The 24,000-nt window shown below is 41.1% G+C and overlaps 1 protein-coding gene across 1 annotated transcript in view; it reads right to left on the reverse strand.

The window, feature by feature from the left end:
• The window catches only part of SLC39A9 (solute carrier family 39 member 9), a 620,493-nt gene that overhangs the window by 136,733 nt on the left and 459,760 nt on the right, over positions 1 to 24,000 (reverse strand). Inside the window, exon 5 of the mRNA XM_044074002.1 lies at positions 7,421 to 7,506. Within this exon, the coding sequence (XP_043929937.1) occupies positions 7,421 to 7,506 (86 nt within the window). The remainder of the gene's footprint in view (positions 1 to 7,420; positions 7,507 to 24,000) is intronic.

Consider the following 24,000-nt stretch of genomic DNA (forward strand, 5'->3'; position numbering starts at 1 on the left):
TTTGAACTGAGTTGTCTGACACCTCAAGAATACAATCCTGTGTGAAGGAGTCAAAAGAGACTTTTGAATGTTCTCTTGGATTGAAAGCTTGTGTAATAAATCTCTCACCCGAGTGGAAATAAGCTATAACTGGAGCTAGACTTTCTGTGAACAGTCTTGGTGCAGTGGATAGTCTAAAGGTTATGTCACAGAACTAATAAAGTGATCCAGACATACTAAACCTTAAGAAACACCTGAAGTTTGGATGAATAGGGATGTGATGGTAAGCATCTTTTAAATCTAGTGTTACCAGGAAACTTGAATGTGGGTTGTGAAGTGACATCATTTTGAATCTGGGTACGATCACCAACAGGTTTAGGAAAGAAAAATCCAGAACTGGTCTCCAAGCATTTTTTTTCTCTGACACTAAAACATCCTTGAATAAAAACCTTTCCTTCCTGTGAAGGGGAACTGGTCCTAATCACACCACAGGACAGCATGTGATCTAGGACAGGTGGAAATAAGAGTCTGCTCTGGTAGATGAGGGATTACTCCTGGAAATTAGGAACTTTCCCCATTGCCATCTGTAACCATGATGAATGATCTTCAGAACCCATTTGTCTGAAACTATCTGTTGTCAAAGAGAAAAGTGGAGATTCAGACTTTCTGGAAAGAAAATGGGGCTTCCAGGGTGTATGGATGGGGGACAAGGTCCCCTTAAATAGTCATTCTGACTTCTTGGACTTTCCTTGGTTTTGGTAGATTTCAAAATTCTTTTTGGAGCCCCCTTGCCATTTCCTCCTCCACCTTTACGTATAGGTACAAGAGATTAGTACCAAATTTCTGGTATAAACCCATCAAAAGTATTACAAAGACTATTGAAGCAGCTGAAATAACAAGTTAACTTGGTCTCGTATGTTAACTAGCAGCAATGACGAGCAACAGCTAGTTTAACTAATGGCACCAGTATAGTAACTGTACAGCAAACAGCTATGACGCTGTAAACATAGTACAATCAGCAGGACTAGCAAAACTGCATCGCACAGCATAATACAGTCAGTACTACATGGTAGGTTAAATGCTGCAACAGTAAAGAAGTAATGCATAAATGCAAATGATCAAAAAATGCAATCAATAAGTGAGAAGGTAATTTGGTTTCTAATATTCATAATTTAAAACAATAAGTACGAAGGCCACTATAAAACCAATCAGTAAAAACAAAATGAAAACTCCAGCAAAGCTAGAACTTCCACACAGTGACCTCCCAAACCTCTTGTATCAGAGGCACATGGGATATATGCAAATGATCCTTATGAACATCAGGTGTTTCAGCTAATTGGCAACTTTGAATGTCCATGACTTGTTTCATTGTTTTACTGTTTCTAATGCTTAGTCAAACACTCTGCTTGTGTTGTGCTGACAGGGTCATAACAAGGCCGAAATATGCAGATCCACAGCTAGTGGGGTTTGGCTTTATTGGCTTGAAATTGTCCAGTAAAATGACGAAACAAGTCATGGACATTCAGAATTGCCAATTAGCTGAAACACCTGATGTTCATAGGGATCATTTGCATATATCCCATGTGCCTCTGATACAAGAAATTTGGGAGGTCACTCAGTGGAAGTTCTAGCTTTGCTGGAGTTTTCATTTTGTTTTTACTGATTGGTTTTTCAGTCACCTTCTTACTTATTGTTTTAGCTTGTTGTTTGGGATATTTTTGCAGTGACCCTAATGACAATGGACATCAGCTGGGTATAACAGCCCTGTGTTTCTAATGCTTAGTCAAGCCCTCTGCTTGTGCTGTGCTGATGAGGTCATAACAAGGCCAAAATATGCATATCCACACCTAGTGGGGTTTGACTTTATTGGCCTGAAATTGTCCAGTTAAACGAAACAAGTTGTGTACATTCAGAATTGCCAATTAGCTGAAACACCTGATGTTCATAAGGATTATTTGCATATATCCCATGTACCTCTGATACAAGAGGTTTGGGAGGTCACTCAGTGGAAGGTCTAGCTTTGCTGGAGTTTTCATTTTGTTTTTACTAATATTCATAATTTGGAAACTGTGCAAAATTACCTGAAAAAGCACTAGCAGCAGTGCAATATTACGTTAGATATTGCAAGTAATGAACATTGCAACAGCAACAAGGCACAACAGTGCTATATTACTTAAACATAATAACAATACCATCAGACAAATAATGTTCAGTTCAATGATGCAACATTCATCAAGTTAAGAAGCAATTTCCACTCTATGTAGGAAGGCAATAGTAATACATTTGATGGTGCTAGCTTAAGTGCAATTGGAAAACAATTATCAGACAATTGCAAGGACATGTAACAAGCAACAATACAAAAATGTACCGAGATAACTTAAGTACTAACAATCAAATCAACAACATACGATAACTAAATTTACATCTCAGATGGTGCAAATGAAGTGCAATCAGTAAAATAAACAATAGCAGAAAATAACTTTCACCAGAATTTGGTATACCAACAAATGCAGATTATGTTATCTCAGTCATGCCTGTAGAGCTTTTGGAATACTTCCATTTAGCATTCATTGGTCCTTATGGCATTCTGACATTTTTAGTAGAGCATGCTAACCCTACCCCTGTCCCTAACCGTGCTCTTTACCTTAGAAGAAGACTTCCATAACACCATACTACACAAGACTCTCGACTCACGCCATATATATTAACACTCATGAACCGCACTAAATCTACCACCTAGGCCTTACTGTAATCCTTACCTACAAATATACTCTGAACTCTAAAGCTATCCCTTTCCCTAGCCAATACTCTAACCTAAATACACACTCACCCACACCTCCCCACACACATATCCACATTCCCAACCCTAATGACAAAGCTTTTGATTTATCTTAAAGTTTCAGCACTTGCAACCACATGTGCACCACTGTAAAATGTCTGTTCTCAATGCATATTCCTTTGCTAAGTCTGTTTATTCATTCACTCCTTCATATATATTGGCTGTTCTCACTGTACCTTTACTTTGTTGCCACTATTCATTCATTTATTCACTGACTGCTACTTGCCAGTGGCGGAAAATTGGGTCCTAGTTAAATAAGCTAGATATCTCATAGTGCAAAACATGCTAAGTAGTATACAGCTATCAGAAAATACTCCACTAATGTTAATTAGTCGGTGAAATGTACTGAAATAAAGGCATCACTCAAGTACACTTCAACAGCACCTGTTACCATGTGCCAAATTTGTGTATTTTCTCCCTAGGCTTACACTTCCCTTTACTGCTGAACTAGAGGATATTTCTTCCCAAGTCTTACAAAATGTGATACTGTAACTTATTACCTGTTGTAATGTCTTTAAGCAAATTCACTTTAAGAAATCAGTGTATGTTTCACCTCTTTTTCAATGGGGTTTCATAAATGTAAACAGTTTAATGCTATCTGAAATGTACACAGACAATTGTCAGTTTATCATCAGTATACAAACCCATATCCAGAATTTAAAGAACTTGTATTACCTCTACTCTTTCTCTAGATGTAAACACTCAAATGTTACATACACTGTAAACAGAAGACACTATCCTAAAATTGCAGATGTTATAATACTATTTACTGTTTGTTACAACACAGTCTACACAGCTGTGACTATCTGATGCACAAGTTACCGTTTGTTACAGCTCTTCTCCCCAGGACTCCACTGAAAATGGGCCACAATCTAGATGGACATCCTGGCAATCAAAATATAAATAAACACTACAGGTGCAGAAGTGGATGCCTTCCAAACTGTTCAGCTATGAATGACATTCTTAAGAGAGACATTTTAAGCCTAGCTAATTTACACTTTTCTGCTCAAATTAACCTATCCCATTTGGATAGAGATTGGCCTTAATCATTCCATGGTCTATATTTTATATTATCCCTAAAGAGAACAACTGGGAGCATTCCACAGATAAATTCAGGGATCCCATGCATGGGATAAAGCATTTAGGAGCTGCCTCTCAGCGGGCAGTCCCTGGGTAAATTTTCTGTTTCCCATCCATAGATCCAAGTTGTGCTTGAACATGGAAAGGGAGGAACTTTGTTTTAAGTGGATTGACTGAACAGACTGTGGTCTGTTTCATAGCAGTGGTATCCCCTAAGAGATGCACGTATCATTCCAAAACGTTCTGTTGATGTTGCAGAACAGGTTTAGATACTTACACAGAGAATTTCTGATGCCAACTGACTTGCTGATGTGCAGTAAATCCACCAGTACTGGGTTATTGGATGCCTTGTATGTCAGACACGGGTCATCTCTTAGCAGTCTGTAGGATACAGAGTGCAGTGACAAGGGTCTGAGTCGGTTCATGTAAGGCATGTTGTTAAGGTATGATATCCCTTTAGTAAGGTATCTCTGTGGGTGTTTCTGGCATGTGTATATGTCTGGACTAGTATACGTCAAAGGGGCATTATATTCAAAGATTGATCTAATGAGGGCTGAGTAAAGGGGGACAACGACATCCCTAGATCTAGACACAATCCCTCTATTTATAAACTGTGCAGTATAGAAAGACTTTCTTCCAAAAATGGGCACATGCTGATCAAAGTGAGATCACTGTCCACATAAGTTCCTAAATCTTGAACACCTGGGTCAACTATTAGAGGCTACTGCCAATGTGGCAGTTCCGTTGGGTACATGACTTCCCAAAGGATAAAAAAATAATTTTTTTTGGCATTTTGTTTCAGTCCATGACTCTGACAGTAGTTATTTTTGGGGAAAAGCCCTCCTGCAGGACAGCTATATGTCAATTGGGAATTCAATGACTTGTTCATAGGTTGCAATCATATGCAAAGAATCAACCTTTGGCATTGGCTTTTACTTCAGAAAAGCAGATGCCAAGCAGAAAAGGTCCTAGCACAGAACCCTGGGGGACTCCACTGGTGATTAGTCTCTTTGTGCAGGCAACTTCCCCTAATTTGACTTCCTGCATCCTCTCTGTGATCCAGCTGGCAATCCAGTGGGTGATGTAAGGGTTTATTCCCAGTTTATTTAGCTTTTCTACTATACCTGAGTGGGGAACTGTGTCAAAAGCTTTGGCCAGGTCAAAGTACCTGGTGTGTACCATTTTTCCTTCATCCGTTGGTTTGCTGACTTTTTCAAAAAAAAAAAAATCTATCAGGTTGAGTAAGCATGATCTACCCTCAATGAATCCAAACTGAGATGGGTCCAGTGTCTGGAGGGTTCCCTATGTCCTGGTTGATTAGGTACATGACAAGTCTTTCCATGGCTTTGTATATAAGGCTAGTCAGACTTATGGGGCTGTAACGGAGATGGGCCTGTGAAAGGCCTTCTCTTATGCAGGTAAATGAGTGTAGCTGTTCTCCATTCACTTGATACAAAACACATACTGAGTTTGAGCTTGAACAGTGCTGTTAGGGGTGTGGATAAATTATGCTTCATGCTATTTAATATACACCCAAGGACATTGCCAGAACCCACTGATGCAGTATTTTTACTGTTTGATAGCACATTTAGGACTTGGTCTTGTGTGACAGTTCCAAAAAAGCCACCAACTCATTGGAATACACACAGTTGGTGGCTTTTTTGGAACATTATACTTTTATCGTTGGTTACTTTATCCAGATTCACGGGATTTGTGTTTGATAGTCTTGTGTGACAGTTGTAGGATAGCCAGCTTTATGTAAATGTTGAGGGACAGATGGAGTGGAGAGAGGGGTAAAGCTGAGCTAAATATATTGGACAGTAGGCTCACTATTACCCTCAGCCTCAGAGTAGGTAACATCTTTTTCAATCAGCTCAGCACATTACTGTGTTGCGTTTTTGAAATTACAAACGCAACTAAAACATGCCTTGTGGCTGTCTTTGGCTTGGGTAACCATTTTAAACTTGGCTTTGGTAGATTTTATTAAGCTCCTGAATTGTTTGTTTATTTCAGTGAAGAGTTCTAGCATTCTGAGAATTACTCTTACTTTTGGTCAAAATGTTTATTCCTTTTATTATAAACCATGTTGATATTATGATTTCATGTTCTGCAATTGTTCCTTGGCATAGCAACTCCCTAATCTTTGCAAGTTTTAAGGAAGAAGACTATCAAATGCCCCAGAACATTTGAAGTCATGTTCCAATCAGCATGTAAAAAACTTTGCTGGAAGCAGAATGAAGGAGGAATACTGTTTTCTAATGCACAGAGTAATTTATTTAACATAGCATGTTTAGGTAAGGGTAATGTAGGATTTACCAATGGCCAGCATGGTGTGGTCACTATGGCAAAGCCCAGGTAACCAAACAAAGCCAGCCATGGGTAAACCAGTACTACCTACACCAGAATGAACGTACTGCTGCAAAAGAATGACATTACTTAAAAAAGAAATATACTACCTTTTTTGTAAATAATGTTGTATGAAGTTATAACTTTTCTACTCTGTTTTTGCATCAAAGGAGGGTGTGTGCCGACTTCCTGATATACTAGTGCTGCCATCATGCATGCATCTCTCACACGTGTGCCAGAACCTGCACAGTACACCCAGTTAAAGCAGTAAATTTTCTTTTTTTCAGTTACTGTTTTCAGTGCAGTTTGGAGATCAGAAACTACTTTCCTCCATTTCCCTAATTTCACTGAAGTCCTGAATCCAGTCAATTGTTAGCTCTCAACTGGACATGCAGATAAAAGGCTTGCACAGTCAGACCAGTTTGTGTTCTTTTGGGATAGGATTTTTAATTGACGTGAACTGCCAGTTGTCATTCATGCTTTAGAATATTAATCAGCATGTAATGTGTAATTATTATTCTCTAACTGGGTAAGTGGACTGGTCCCGAGACAGTTTGCAGCCATGATCCAGGCCTGTGGCACAGACAGAGATGACATTATACAAAAAAGTCAAACTGAAAACAAAAACTGTGATGTGTACATATGACAGCTACTGGTGGAAGATAAAAAGGTTTTACACAAAAAACATTTTATACAAAGCTATATTTTCCAAGTCCTCTGTTTAAAACAATCAAAACATGTTTACAGATAAAATTGTCAATAAACAGAATACCCCTATCAGACAATTTCTCTATTATGTAACAAAGTAACTGATAATCAGAAAACAGCCTGCAGTGTCCAGTCTAACAGCGGTGAATAACTTAACAAGCATTGCATCCTTAAAGTTAGACAACCCTGTAGCAGATGTCATCTAATGTTTTGCATAAAGTTTTCTGTTAAAAGGAAAAAAATACAGGTTTAAACATTATTAATGAAGGTTTACTCACAGAATGAGAAATTATAGCAATTTTGCAGTTAAACAAGTAGTAAACATTATTGTGACAAAGAAACCAATAAAGCACAAACACAGAAGTTATCAAAATATTTCACTGATAATCTCAGCAATGACGTGAGTAACTTCTCCTGAGGAATAAGCTTTTTAAAATGAAATCAAAACATTGCATAAATGTTGCTTACCTTGTGCAGCATAATTGCAACGAAAACTATTAACTGCACACTAGTCTGTGATGTTGAGGCAGCTGCACCCAGTGCAACACCATCAGCTGTGAAGACAAGGAAAAAAACACTTTATATAACTTGTGACAAAAGCATACAACTAAAAAATTCCAAGGAGTACATAAACTGAAAGAAGCTAAAATACAGCAGACTCCAGAGAAGTTTCCCTAACCATGTTGTCACCAATGACAATGCAGCTTGTACAAAAATGTGAATACACTTTTATAATAAATTACCTTTCTTGGGCATATAAACCTATAAAATTATTACAGTCTTACATTCAATCACCATCTACATTAGCAAAACTGCTCCATCACTACTTAACAAGAAAAAAGAGGAAAATAAAGAAAACAGCCTAATGTTGTTCATTTTATCTTTATACTTTCAATGCTTTACCAGCCATTTTATTTTTAAGTCATTTATTATTTTACATTTTATGTAACGATATATTGTTGTCACTCAATAACTTTCTAATTTTAATCTGTTATGTACACAAGGACATACTGACAGACATACTTTAAATTATTCCCTTACATGGGGTAAATGCAAGATACAGTCTAGAAGGCTCTCACACAACTAAGTATAGTAAGGCTACATGTGCAGAACTACAGGCAATAAACAGGAATGAAGATATATATATATACACACAGAAAAAGAAGCAGTCCTCAACATCATGTTTAGGTGCAAGAACCCTCAAAAAAAATGCTAAGTATATATGTCCCTGCTAATGCCCAACCCACATTCCTATAGAGTACTGACACCGCTATAAAGGCAATAAAATGTCAGACCAACATGAATACTGAGGAGTCGTGGATCAGTAGAGTCATACAGGTTTGTACTAGGCCAACGGGCTTGGAACCTTCACAAGCCTAGTCCATAGAAGTGCCCTGGCATCACGCCACTGTTAGTTCCCAGTGCTGCTATGAAGTACGGCCACTGGAGTGATCCCCGGGGTGAACTTTCTATTTCTCATCCATTCATCAAGATTTCACTTGAAAAGGGCCAGTGAGGTGCTCTGGTTGACGTGTATGGGAAGTCTATTCCAGAGCATGGGCAGTCTTTGGGTTATGAACCTGTCACTCCAGCATGTTCTGTTGATTGTGGTAATAAGGTTGAGGTCCCTGGAGCGTGTGGTGTGGACGGACAGGGATTTCTTTAGGTGCAACATTTCTGACAGGGCTGGGTCAGACATGGCTTTGTAAGTCAAGCAGAGATTGCCTCTTAAGAGATGATAGGAGACAGAGAAAAGTTGGAGTTTGTTGAGTCTGTCCATGTAGGGCACGTGTTTGAGGCCTAGGATCCTCTTCGTGAGCTACTTCTGTGGCTTTTCCAGCTGTTGCAGGTGTTTAGAGAGGTACATGCCAAATGGGGCATTATACTCTATGATAGGCCTAATGAGGGAAGAGAGAGATGGTGACTTTTTTCTTCCTGGATGCAAAACCCTTGGTAATGAGATGTGCCACATAGAAGGACTTTCAGACCATGGTGGCAATGTAGTGGTCGAAGGACAGGTTGCTGTCAACCTGTGTCCCCAGATCTCTTATGATGCCGTCAGTGTTCAGTGGGCTAATATCAATGTGGTAATTAGTGGGAACTGAGTTTTTCCCAAAGGGAATGACAACGCATTTTTTGGCATTAAGCTTAAGGCCATGGTTTTGACACCAGTCATTGGTCTCAGTGAGGCCTTTCTGTAGGACGTCTTCATCACTTGGGAAGTTAATAATGGCTTCCAGCTTGCAATCGTCAGCAAACGTGGTCAGCCAGAGTCCCTCCGTGTTGGCCTGGACTTCTGAGAAGTAGATGCCAAACAGGAGAGGACCCAGAACCGATCCCTGTGGGACTCCACTTGTAACTGGTCGGCAGTCTGACTTGGATTCTGCTACTTTCACACTGTGGGTTCTATCTGTGAGCCAATTTGCAACCCACCTAGTGATACAGGGGTTGATGCCTAGTTTGTTGAGTCTAGCAATAATTCCTGAGTGGGGAATGGTGTCAAAGGCCTTGGCCAGATCAAGGTAGGCTGTATGAACTGCCTTGCCCTCATCCACAGCTCTGGTGACTGACTCAAAGAAGTCAACCAGGTTGAGCAGGCACGATCGGCCCTTCACACAAATCAAACTGCGTGGGATCCAGAGTTTGCAGATTCTCTATATCCTTGTTAATTAGGTCTATGATGATGAGCTCCATTGCTTTACATATCAGACTCGTCAGGCTAATGGGGCAATAATTCCCAGGGTCTGTAGTCACTCCCCCTTTATGGAGAGTGATGACTGTAGCAGTGCCCCATTCTGTAGGGACAAAGCCTGAGGTGAGGCTGTGACTGAACTGGGCACACAGGTGTGGCGCCATTTACTTTGTAGTTCATGTAGAACACAGCCAGGGATATTGTTGGGTCCCATGGAAGCTGTATTCTTGGCCTTGGACAATGCAGCTTTAACCTGTGCTGCAGTACTGCTGGGTGCCTAGCATTCATCCGGTATTGTGATTGGTCCTTTGGGGGGGGGGGAGGGGTAAAGTTGGCACTGAATCTGTTGGCCAGTATGTTGGCTCAGTATACGAGGTACCATTGTGCAGTAATTCAGAGCAACTCGGAGTATTTCTATGGAGATTCTTGATATAACTGTAGAAGGCTTTGTGGTTGTTCTTAGTGTCTGTCGCAACTCTGCCTTCATTGATAGCTTTAGAGGCTTTGTTGAGGGATCTCAACTTTTTGTTGAGACTAATAAAGGAATTTTTCCAGTCTTGGGACTTCACCTTTTTCTGCAACAGATTCTTCCTTCTGTTGTAGAATTTGTTAATGGCAGAGGACCACCAGATTGGCTTCCTTTTTTTGGAGGAGAGTGTCTAGGTTCTGTTGGGTATGGCTAGTTCCATGTATTTATGTACGTGTTTGTACAGTGCATCGGTGTATGATTTGGCAGTCATGCACCTATTTACCATTTGCATGGGTGCTGTGAAGTTAGCCACCTCTGTTTTTATGAGCCCAAAGTCAGCTTTGGAGAAGTTTTTCATGGTGGTTACCTTTGCTGGTGGTGTGGGTGAGATGTGGATTTCCATGGTAATTAGTTTGTAGTCGGACCTAACCAGGGAGGAATTGACTATTGGTGTTGAACAATGGTTACCCATGCTTCCTCTAGTGGGGGTAAGAATGAGCTGGTCCAGCGCATTGGAATTAATTAATTCCAGGAAGCGCTGGGCAAGTGTATTGGTGCACGAGTAATTTTCCCATTTGATAGAGGGGTAGTTGAAGTCACCCAGTAAGAGTGTGTTGGGTTGGACCCTAACAGTTTCCAGGGTGCTTAGGAATGTGAAGTAAGAGTCTTGGGACATGGTTAGGGACCTATAGCAGGCTACGACCTGAATCGCCGTCCTACCCACTGTTAGTTGTACCTGAAGTATCGCCGATGCATTATGCTGGGTTACTAATGTGTATATATCCTTTATGAATATGGAGATGCCCACCACCTTTACAGCTTCAGTCCATGTTCTGGGGCTGAAAGGTGTGGAATGAGTTATAGCTTGGTAGTGCAGGGGTGCTTTCTGCTGCTTTAGAACAGGTCTCCATTACAGCACAAATGTCGATGTTCTCTATTTTGAGGAATGCTTCGAGCGAGTGCATCTTGAGATTTAGAAATCTAGCGCTGAGCAGCATGACCTACAGATTACATTTATTTATAGCTGTTATGGTGGTAATTTGTGAAACCCCATGTAAGACGGAAACTAGGGGCTGGGGGTTGGCATAATAGTGGAGGAGTTTACTTTACAGACTCAAGGCACAAGGTTTAATTCTCACCTTTAAAAGAAGTTGGCCACACTTAAAATGGCCCGCACACTTTCCTATGAAACTATGACTGGTACAATCCAGTCTTTGGAGGCAGCACTAGGGAAAGGAAGGACCAGGATGGTAAAGTGCTTTCCTAATGTCAAGGGCGTAAGGGATAAGGGGTAAATCCCCAGGAATTCCACACCAGATATATAAAGGTAGGAAGCTGAAAGTCACTGTAAATATAGCCATCACAGCAGTGCAGAAGTCAAAGGGTTTTCAACAAGCAACAATCACATCTACATTCAAAACCATTACTGGTACACTGACCGAGCAGTAACGGTGTACTATGTTAGCAAAGCCTGGGGCTTTAGCTTTACGGGGCACTGGAAATTGACCCAGTGTGATGCAAGACTACACTGATGACAGGCTCTGCATCTATCGATGAGGGGAAACCATGATCTTAAAGTATTCCGTTAGAAAGCCTTTAAACTAAAAAGGTGAAGAAGCAACATGATAAAAATTAAAATGGACTCCAGCACTTGGAAAAAGGTCAAGAGAACATGACTTGTTGGAAAGGGAAGTAGAAATATTACATTTAAGAGAGGTTGTGATATGGGGGAGGAAACAAAGGACAAGAGAACTACTGTGGGTAAGACTACATGGTTTTAGTGATTGGAAACTATCACAAAGGGGATTAGGAGTCTGCAAAGTAAGAAGAGGCCAGATTTCTGGAAAAAACGGTCTCTAAGCACAAGTAAAACAAGGGAGGAGCTGACCAAAGTGATCATCAAAAGGCTTGTTGTGGAGCATGTAGGCATCAGTTAACTGCCAGAGATAATAGCTGAGGTGGTAAAAAGGAAGGTTAGGGAGGAAGCAGCGAGATCCCATGAGAAAGGGCTGGAAATAACACTCAGAAATTTCACCAGCAGCCAGCACAGAGATAAAGAGAATATTAGCAGGTAGAATGACTGGTTGTGGCACTACATGCGGGAGAAAGGATTATGATTGGCAAACAGACAGAAGGACCAACTCTATGCAAGCAGACAGGATGCACTTTAGCTAGGAAGGAAAAGTGGTGCTTAGTGCTAGAAAGGAAAGGCACATTTCAAAAACTGTACCTTTAAACTAAGATGAAAAGTAGACAGAAGATGACAGAAACAGAAAGGGAAAGAGGTGATTAGACAATGCATGGAATGTAAATACAAATTTATAACACAGCTGAGAAACAGACAAAGATGGCAATTCTGTAGTGCAAGGACTCTGGGTAGGAACATGGGAGGAGGTGCAAACAGTGGTGCAGGATGGGATGGCAGATGCTAGTATCAAAGAAAGTCGGGTCAGTGACAAGAGGAGGTGGGGCATGGAAATGCCTGGGAATGACAGAGAATGGAGGCATGAGGGTGGAAGAGCAATTTACATAAAAAGGGCATCAGAGAAATGGGTCACCACCAAATTAGGAATGAGGCAAGGATTAAGAAGCTAGGTTAAGTGCCCGGACAGTTAACACACAGGAAGGGACGGAGAGATGATGGAGTGATATAGTGCGTCATTCATCAGCGACAACAATGGGAGAGGAGGATGAGAGAAAATAGGACAGAAGAAATGAGTTAGGAAGGAAGAATGTATACATGAAAGATTCTAATCTGCAAGAAGGGCTAGGAACTAAAATAGTCAAAAAAAAAAAAAAAACAGATAAGAAAAAAGGGGGGGGGGGGTTCTACTTGATCATGAAAATTAAAGTATTTGGAATCAGAAAAGCCACAGATCAAGACAAACTTGTCAACAAAACTAAGCTGTATGCAAATCGGCATGGAATAACTTGGTGTCTAAACTACTCAATGTGGCAACAAAGGGATGGAGAGATGGGACATTAACAGCAAGGTGGGGGAGAGGCCAGGACAGGGATGAACCAGCCTGAAGAGTTCCAGGTACTAAGTGGTCCTAATGTCCTCAGCAGGGTTCTTCCTGTTCCTAAGACAAAACTCTTCTTTCCAAATCTACTGTTACTCTACATGCACTTGCACAAAACTGTGCCATGTTCTCCCAGAGAGTCAATGCATGAGTAAATCTTAACATCTGGGTATATTCCTAAAATGAAAAGTAATGTTCTCACCATAACATAGATCTTCATGATTTACATCTGTTCATATCAACAGCAGGATTGTTAGCCAGAGGTAACACTTGCTTTGTACCTTTAGGACTTTCCTAAGGTCAAAATCTCCTCCTCCCTCTCCCATAATGCACTGCACATTCAGATACCCTCCAGATCGAGTTTGCCCCTTTAGACAGAATAGGCAACATTTTCTATGCAACCATATGGCCCCAAGGAGTTTTCATCTAGATTTTGCACTGGCAAAAACTTCCCTCTAGGATGGGGGATGACTGGGGAGGTGTCGGGTTTTAAAGCTCCATGTCTTGTTATATTCAACCTTCTCCACTCTAGCCCCTGCATTCCCGATCCCCAGACCAGCCTTCACCTCACTTGCGAGTGTACTATCCAGCAGTCAAGCCAAATGTGGTGGTCTCCCCCACACGCACAATTATCCACCCAGTGACTTTCTCTTACATCAGACGGGCTCCATCAGCTGACAAACAACAGCCAAACTGAGCCCATCAACATAGTGTTAACCCAGTCAAGCCATTTGCGGCGGTCCCCCCACCTGCATAATTACCTATCCAGTGACTTTCTCTCTTACGTCAGACGGGCTCCATCAGCTGAAAAACAGCAGCCAAACTGAGCCCATCAACATAGTGGCAACGTAGGTCCTACCATATTGTCTCTACTGTAAAAGCAGTTACAGGACCGGACACTCACAGGACATCCGATTGCCCAATAGTGCTCCCTCCCAATTCCACCACTCCATATGCTTGTGCTTCTGACCCAGAATTTACTATCCCACTAGGTGGCAGCATAAATCCAGGTGTTGCGCTCTCCCCTCCACCGATACTAGTAGAGGGAGTAGGCCATTCTTTCTTTCTGCCATCCATCCATCCCACCTTCTGCCTTCCTTGGCTGGTTCACAAGTGGTGACCAAACTCAAACGCTCAGTGCAGAGGAGCCCATTCACAGGCTAGGCTATGCTATTCTACCTCTAGCCTCAAAGGCTAAACATATCTCATATCTAATCCTGGTGCAGGTTAACTAGAACCCTGGTGCAGACTAGGATACATCTTACTTACTGGCCTGACCACCACATGATAGATTATTTTTGGTGCCACTTCTGCATTACTGGTCTGGCCCCACTCCGCTCAGGCTCACTCTGCTCCCCTACCCTGCCCCTAATTCCTACTCGCCCCCACTACTTCTAGATTTATTTTATCCACAGATCACCTGACCCTCTGAACCACAACCACCATCCAGTCTCTCACACATCAACCACTTACTCCACCCACATTCCATCCTATCAACTACTACTCACCCAATACAACTCCCTCAACTTGGTCCAGCCCACCTACCACTACAATATCCAAACCTACATCACCTTCTCACCCCACCCACACCTTCGAGTACAATAACCACCTCCCCCTTCATAATCTCACTCCCACTATGTCCCACAAAATACTGTCCTCCATAGCCGCCATTAGCACCTCTTATCACCTGACAATCACTCACTTCATCCACTCCAAATCCCCCACTCTACCCCACAGCATTATCAACATTCATGCATCATGCAAGCATATTCTCATCTGCATACACCCAACCCCCCATACATCTTACCTCTCCTATATATTACTTCTCTCCATCTAAAAAGCTACCAAGTTTTCAGTTTCACTCCCTAATCATCCACTACCTAAAAACTATCACCAGTATAACCACCCAGTTACTACTGGGAGGAAATATTTACCAAACCCGGGCCAGCAACCCCTACAAATAAGCCATGCAACATCTACCTTCAAACTAAGAACAAACCCACTAGCTTATTAATACTAAACATAAACATCCACAGTACTAGGAATAAAACAGAAAACCCACACATACACTCAAACTCCCACCCAAAACCCTTACAAAACACTCACGTACCTTAGATTCCACGTAAATTCATACACTACACCAAACAACATCCAAACCAAATATTGCACATCACATAACATAAAGCCATAACCGCAAATTCAAAATATTCAAATTCGCGATTATGCACTTTAGACATTTTAAAAATTTGCCTTTATGGTCGCAAAATATTGAAATTCGAGACTTCGTATATTGCGATTATAAAGGGGAACTATACATATATATATAGATATATATATATATATATATATATATATATATATATATAGATATATATAGATATATATCTATATGTATATATATTTGCTTGAATATATATACATATATATATATATATAAACCTATACATATTACATCCTCTTACTTACTAGAGAAATATCTTCAGCACTCTACCTAGATTCTTATCTACACTCATTGTATATATTGTATATTATGTCATATGTATGTTCATCCAAATTGGGTATTGTCCTCATATTGCATATTAACTACTGTAATTTCAACAAATCTGTATGCTACTAATCTGTAATTTTACTCTGTAATTTCTCTTTTGTAATTTTTCTCTGTGAAATTTTATGGAGCTTTTCTCCCCAGGACTCTGCTGAAAATGGACATGTTGTCCAGTCGGACTATCCTGGTAAAGAAATGTTAAATAAATAAAGTAAATAAATGGATCAAGAAGATTCAACATTATAAATACATGTTCCATGTCTTACATGAACCAGTCTGTTTACTGCAACGTTAGGACAGACTTCCCAACTTGTCCTCTTGGGTGGTATCAAGTTAGAATACTACAGAGAAAGGTAGCCACAAAGGTCAACCCGAATCTGAAAATGACATCCAGTTTAAAATGTTTTACAGAAATACACAGGCTCATGTTGCAGCCACACAACTATAGTCAACAAAAGAATTACTAAGAAAAACTAAGGATATAGTTATAACCTTAGCAGAATGACTTTTTATTACATCTGTTAGGGTGTTTACTTATTTTACCACAGCAGAAAGTACATCTGTCAGTTACTTGGAGAAGGTAACCTTTAGTACTTTACAACCTGCTTTGCCCACAACCAAGGAGATAGAAAGCTGATCATCCTTTCTAATACATTTAATTCTGCTGAAATAAAGTCTTAATATGCCAAGTATGTCCAGACAATGATACCCCTTTGTTGGGAGTACTGTGGAAAAATAGTGGAAGATTAATAAACTGATTAAGGTTAATCTCCATAGCTATTTTGGACATGAAGACAGAATTAATGTGCAAATACACTGACACTGGATCTTTATGAAATACAGTCTACAGGGGCTTAGAAGAAAGAGCCTGAAGTTCCCGTATCTGAAATCAATTTAGTTGTTACTTCAAAGAAAAGCATTAGATTCTCGAACATGAAAGTGAAATTCCAAGGGGGAGTGAGTTCTCTTGAGAGGAGATCCTGAAAGGAAGGTGCTCGTAAAATGGTCTTACAAACATTTAAGAATGTCAGGGAAGACCCTATTATAACTTAGAAAAGGCTGCCAGAAGCACCTGTACAATGAAAACACCTACAGCCCTCATCAAAAATGTCTGCCAAAAACTGCAAGACTGCAGGAAATGGGGCTGAAAAAACTGAGACTTTGATTAGTGGTCCATAGTCAAAACATCTTCCAGTTACTCTTATATTTTATCTTTGTAAAAGGTTTCTTGGAGGTGTGATGCTCTGGATCACCCTGGGAGGGTAAGCATGGTTCTTGCCCATCAGAGAGGCTGCAAAATATCATGCATTTAACCCGACGGACTTGATGTGGGAAATGAGACTTCCAAGCTGGATGGGGTAAGAGACCATTCAAGGGTCTGAACAAAACAGGGTTTTCTAGAAGGTGAGGCCATGGCAGTGGAAATCATATTTGCTTGGCTAGCATGGGGCAAGCAGAATGATTTCCACCTTACATCACTTGGCTTTCTGAAGAAACTTCATCAAGAGGGGAAATGAGAGAAAGGTGTAATAAAGATCCAGAAGCAACTGCTGGACATCATCCTAGGAAGTCTGCTTCCATGGGGGAAATGAGAGAAAAAATAGCTGGTGAATTCTTAAAACAAGGCTTTTTCCCCACAAGGAAAACTGCCGATGATCAATTAAGGGCCATGTTGGCTTCACTCGGATGATACAGTGCTAGCAGAAAATGAGTGACAATGGCCCATTCCCAGAACCTCATTACCTCTCAACAAGGGGGTTATGAATGAGTCCACCACCACACACACACACACACACACACACACACACACACACACACACACACACACACACACACACACACACAGTGATGCATCAAACCACAGTCGTATTGTCATAGTGAATGGCAGTTGCACCTTGGGAAAGGAAGTCCTACTGAGTCTACAAAGTAAGGAGAACCACCATTCATCTAAATGCAGTACACTAATGTACAAATAAGTATCTACTTGTTATGAAATCCCTGGGAACATCAGCCCAAAACAATGACTCCCCAACTCCAGGGTAGAAGAGTCAACTGTAACACTCACACTTGAGGATTAGGCAGGTAAACGGACCACCCCGAGACAGACTTGTTTGGGAGAAGCCACCAGTGACTGTGACAGCAATCCAAGAGATTAATACATAAGAGTCATCAAACCCATTAAACACTAAGTATCCAGTGAAAAACTCTTGATAATATCTGGCAAAGAACTAGGAAAACTGTTATTGCCATGAGACCCACAGCATTGAGGCAGGAGGTGGCAGTCACTGAGGGGACTCTGGTGAATGCTGGAATGAAGTTTAAAAATACTGCTTGCTGGAAGGCTGATAGGGCATATGCTTGTCCAGATGGCAGCTGATAAAGATCTTTGCCTGTGGTGGTTGTCTGCAACTCTACATTGCGGCATTGTTCATTGGAGTAGCTTTCACCAATATCTCCCTTGTTGAGGCTGCTAGACGTCAATTATCCATACAAGGGGAATACTCTTGTACCTGCTAGTCCAAGAAGAGCTGTGACAACCACCATGCATTTCTAGGACACCCTGGGAGTTCTATTAGAGTAAATGGGATGTTTCTAAACTAGTAATGACTGGCCCTCACCCTTAGGCAAAGGGACTTCCTAGTTGTTTAGAACTTGAAATGAAGGATGGAATTAACACTACTTTGCATCACAAGGAATAATTTATTGGCCCATAGCAGTTTGCATCCCACACATTTATAATGAAAAGGGCAGATAAGAAGTTGTTCCAGATTATGTACTAGACAGAAAGATTTCCTAATGGCTAATCAGTTCTTGGCTCATCAGTTCATGCAAAGAGGATATAAGGAATAGGAGGTATACACATGTATGCAAGAAGCTACAATGTTAAGAAACACTCTTGGTAAACCATTTATTTTTCACAGAAGTTGGAACAGAACACTACAGAGGTCATACAAAATGTTAGAATTGATCAACGCACCAGAGTTGTCCTAACTTACTCCAGTAATATTCGTTATGTATGTGATGTTATAAAGAATAACTGCAGGATTTTAACCAGTGACAACACTATGAAGAGGACAGTGGGGAATGTTCCAGCTTTCTACTTTAGGAATAATAAGAATCTAAAATGTTTATTATGTCAGAAAAAGTTCTACAATGATTGGGTTTGGTCCAACAGAGTTGGCACCTATGTGACGTCCAGCTATATCCCACGAGACTGCCAACAATTAAATGACGTCCGTTACTATCCTGGGTCAGTAACTGTGGAGCTTCAATCCTCATTACTGACTCCAATATGGGTCTTTCACTTAGAAGTAATATTTCACAAATTTCCCCTAACAGCACAACAGGAACAAGCTCTATTTTCTGGGAATGGACTATATATCTCTGTCCATCCAAATGTATTTTCCTATTGCACACTTCAGAGCAAAGTGTCCCAGTTTAAGACCTCTGATACACTCACACTCAAATTAAATTTAAATCTCACACATCCAAACACTTCTGGGAAAGACTGACAGATTTCCAGCTGTCTCTCTTTTCCAAAATAATACAGTAACTGCCAGAGATCAGGGGATCTTCATGCCCTTCTAAAGGGTTGTCCAATTATGAAAATGAATCATCAAAATAAATGACAGCTATGACCAGAAGAGCCAGACCTTCAAGGTAACCTGGGGAGTATCAAACAGGTAGAAGCACCCACTAATCTCTGAAGAAAAAACACAGTTTTTCAGCCACAATGTAAAGTAATGAAAAACATTTAATAAGTAAAACAATTACAAGATCGTAAATCAATAATGCTCAATAAACACTAGAATTTCAATCACCAGAAATGTAAAATCAAACTGCAGGATAGGAGTGCATTATAGAAAAAAACTATCTTAATAACTAAGCTTTCCTGATCTAACTAAAGAATACTGTCCCTGATCTGCTCTAACATATAATAGCATGGCCAAGGCAAGCTTACATTTTTTTGGCGAATTCTCTTTTCTTGGTGTCCTGAGAAACTGCAGTCTCAATTGCATAATTTCAAACCAACAGTCAGCTGTTTAAAAAATATTTTTTGTCAATCAGCTGTTTAAATAATCTCTTAGCAACCAGGAACATTCTAATGACATCACTCAATGTTCAGCTGGTTCTTCACAGTTTGTACTTTGGAATGTCCCTCTCAAATGTGTGCAGTTAGAAATGTATCAAAGCAGTGACAGATTCTTTAAACATGCTGTTTAAGCAATGAAATATTCAACGTTTTAAAACTTATTTACAGTTTTACAATTAGGCATGCTGGCATACAATACAAAATCTGAGAATATGCACAATCTCCTGCCAGACATGCTAACACACGACAGTGTTTTCAGTTTCTTCACATTTCTCCCCCACTTATGAATCAAGCATGACCCTTGAAAATAGACGCTTGAGAAAAATGGGTCTACTTGGGAATATTAACCCGCTCCTCTTCTGGACAATCTATCCACAGTGGCATTATTAACCCCACTGTGATGTTGTATGGTCTTATGCTTGCAATCCTGGACTCCACCTCAGTAACTTGGCATTCTGCTTACTGAGCCTATTAAGCCATGTTAGAGGGTTATGATCTGTAAGTACAGTGAATTTTCTCCCATAAAGATAGGGCTGCAGCTTTTGCAATGGTCACACTATGGACAAACACTCTTTCTCTACAGCTGCATAACACTCTTCTCTAGGCTGGAGTCTATGGCTCAGATAAACCAGTGAGTGCTCTTCTCCTTCTTTGGGAACTTGGCTGAGCAAAGTCCCCAGCCCAAAATTCAAAGCATCTATCTGTACAATCTCTTTTAGTTTTTGGAATGCCTGTTCACAATCTGTGGTCCACATTACCTTGTTCGGTTTATTCTCCCTAGTTAGGTCAATAAGGGGTGCAGCTATGGTACTGTAATTCGGCACAAATTTCCTACAGTACCCCAGTGTCCCCAGAAATGCTCACTTGTTTCTTAGTAACAGGAACTGGCCATTGTTGGATAGCTTCCACCTTGACAGGTTCTGGCCTAATTTTACCACTTCCCACTCTGTGTCCTAAGTGAGTGACCTCTGCCATACTCACTTGAAACTTACTGGGTTTAAAGGTTATCCTGCCTATTTAATCTATCCAAGACCTCCTTCACATGGGGAGATGTTCCTGCCAGGAGTGGCTGTAAATTGTGATGTCATCCATGTATGCTAGAGCATATTCCCCTGCTCCTACCAGGATACATTCTACCAGCCTCTGGAAAGTTGCTGGGACATTTTTCATTCCAAAAGGCATACAATCCATAACGGGTTACAAAGGCTGACCCTTCTCTAGCAACAGAAGTCAAAGGTATATGCTAGTACCCCTTAGTCAAATCAATAGTAGTCAGATACCTAGCCCCATCCAGCTGTTCTATGTTCTAGGGCTTTGTCTGTCCTCGGCATGAGGGTATGCAATCTGACTCTGTGCAGCTATTTAATTTGTGGGAGTCTACACAGAATCTCACACTGCCATCCTTCTTTGGCACTAAGACTACTGGGGAAGCCCAAGGACTGTTAGACTCTAATTACCCCTAGTTCTAGCATTTCCATTATTTCTTCTTTCTGAGTCTGCTTCACTCTTTCAGGTACTCTATAAGGAACCTGCTTAATAGGTTTTCGGAGTCCAGTGTCCATGTGGTGCTGTACCAAGTCAGTACACCCAGGTTTACCTGTGGACATATCCTCAAATTCCTGCAATACTGCTTTTATCTCCTGGACTTGATTAGGGGTTAACTGCAATGATGTGGCCATCTCTTCCACAGTGCGGTCAATCCTAGCCTTACCCAAAAGATACGTTACCATATCCCTTTCAGATTCTTCCTGCCATTCACTACGAATGCTCAACACTAGGGCCTCCCTGTCATGATAAGGTTTCATCATATTCACATGATACATACTGTGCCCTTCTCTGCTACCTACCAAATTTACTATGTAGTTCACATCATTGATTTTCCTCACCACTTCAAAGGGTCCATCCCATGCTGCTCGTAACTTATGTCTAACAAGAACAAGTACCATCACCTTCTGTCCCTCAGCATACTCTCGAGCCCGAGCATTCCTGTCATACCACACCTTCTTTTGCTGTTGAGCCACTGCTATGTTCACTTGAGCTGAAGCCATGAGCTCCTTAAGTCTTGTCCAAAAGTTGAGCACATAAGCCACAATAGATTCTTTGTGAGACTCACTCTCACCTTCCCACTTGTCTAGAATTAAATCTAAAGGCCTCCTTACCATATGCCCATATAACAACTCGAAGGGTGAAAAACCTGCAGATTCCTGCAGTACTTCCCTGTATGCAAGTAACAGATGGGGCAAATACTTGTTCCATTCCCTTTTGAACTGGTCTGCAAATGCCAGTAGCAAAGTCTTCAATGTAGAGTTTAATCTCTCCACAAGACCATTAGTCTGGGGATGGTAGGGGGTGGTCTTTTGATCTTTCACCCAACGCTTCTACAAATAAGTCAGCAGGTCTGACATGAAGTTGGCACCTTGGTCAGTCAATATTTCCTACGGTAAACCTATTCTGCTGAAGATTTCTATCAAAGCATTTGCCACCTTCTCTGCCTCAGTAGTCGACAGGGCCACTGCCTCAAGATATCTGGTAGAACAGTCTACTACTATCAAGATGCATATTTCCTGTAGAACTTGGGAGTACTCAGGGTTCCCACAATATCTAAGTCCACTCCCTGAAACGGCTCTTCAATAAAAGGCAAAGGCATTAAGGAAGCCTTAGTCTTGTCCCCTACTTTACCAACTTTTTGGCACTGTTCACAAGTCCTACAACATCCTACCACATCCTTGCAATCCCAGGCCCATAAAAATGTTGCATAATACATCTCTTAGTATGCCTTATGCCCATATGACCTGAGAAAGGAATGTCACGGGCTATGGCTAACAGTGGTAGACGGTAAGCTCTAGGCACTACCAACTGCCATATCACTTAACCTTCTAGCTCACCTCCAGGAGTCCATTCTCTATACAACAAACATTTGTTCCAGTATACAAGCTCCTCTCTTCTTTGAGCCTCAGGTGCCTCCTTAGCCATTTCCTTCAAGCTTTGTAAAGTAGGATATGTAAGCTGAGTCTGTCTCAACTCTAACTTCATGACCTTCCCCAGTTCCCCTTCTGCAGGAAGCCTAGTCACTTCCAACAGCTGTGCCTCGCTATCACTCTGGGTATCACCATTCACCTCCATCCTCACAGTCATAGTGTCCAAGGGAACATCAGTACCCATCAGCAGCTGTGGCTCACATTCAGATTTGCTGCTATCAGATAGCACCTTCTCAAACAGCCAGCATGCCAGTCCCAGCTTCAGGTATCTTTCTGGGTCTCTCCCAGATTACTGGACCTACATGCCTTTCTCCAAGCCTGACTGCATGTCACTGCACGTACTCAAGATATGCATCATCAAAGTCATTACCTATCAGGACATTTGCAGGAATATCCTCAAACACACCTACTTGCTTGTTCCTCTTCCACCATCCCAGTCAAGGTGAACACTAGCCAAAGGTGTTTGAAACAGGGTCCCTCCCAATGCTCTGACTAAAGTGGACTGCCCAAGCAAGTACTGCTCTTCTCTAACCACTGCAGGCCTCATAATGATTATATCAGAAGCTGTGACCCTCTTAGCAGTTAACTGTTTACCATCTACTAAGAATAACTATACATTTTGGTAATAATTTGGCATCCCAGTTGTTTCTAAACAACTTACCACTGAGAGTTTGTCACCACCACTTGCTGGCACACTCACCTTTGTTTCTCACCTTGCCTCGAAGGACATTTGACTGGTAAGTGTCCCCTCTGGTTACACTTGAAACATCTAATCCCAACCCATGCACTTGGATTAGTAGTTTCCCCAGTTATTGGTGTACTTTGCTGGAGTTCCTTTATGTCCACGTACAGCACTGCTATCCCTCTATTATGCAGTGGTGCTCTGCTTGCCAAGTAGAGGTCCCCTTTTCTCCCCAACTCCTCTGCAGGGGTGCACTCACCATCTTCTAACCAGTCTCTGATATCATCAGGCAAAGTACTGAAGGCTTGTTCACTCACCAAAAGGTCTGCCAGTGCCTCAGAAGTGGTGACCTGACACCCACTCACCCACCTGTAAAAGTTAAGTACTTAAGTCAACAATATAACTACATACACTTTCATCTGCCTTTCTTCTGTGTTCATGAAACTTTTTTCTATGAGCTTTAGGTGTAAGTTTGAAACAGTCAAGCAACCAACATTTCACTTTTTCATAATTCAAGCAATCTACATCATTTAACTTTGCTACAGCCTGAACAGCTTTACCTTGGA

This window comes from Protopterus annectens, chromosome 6.part0 (genome assembly GCF_019279795.1).
Source record: "Protopterus annectens isolate FY-2018-M chromosome 6.part0, PAN1.0, whole genome shotgun sequence".
Lineage (NCBI taxonomy): Eukaryota > Metazoa > Chordata > Ceratodontiformes > Protopteridae > Protopterus > Protopterus annectens.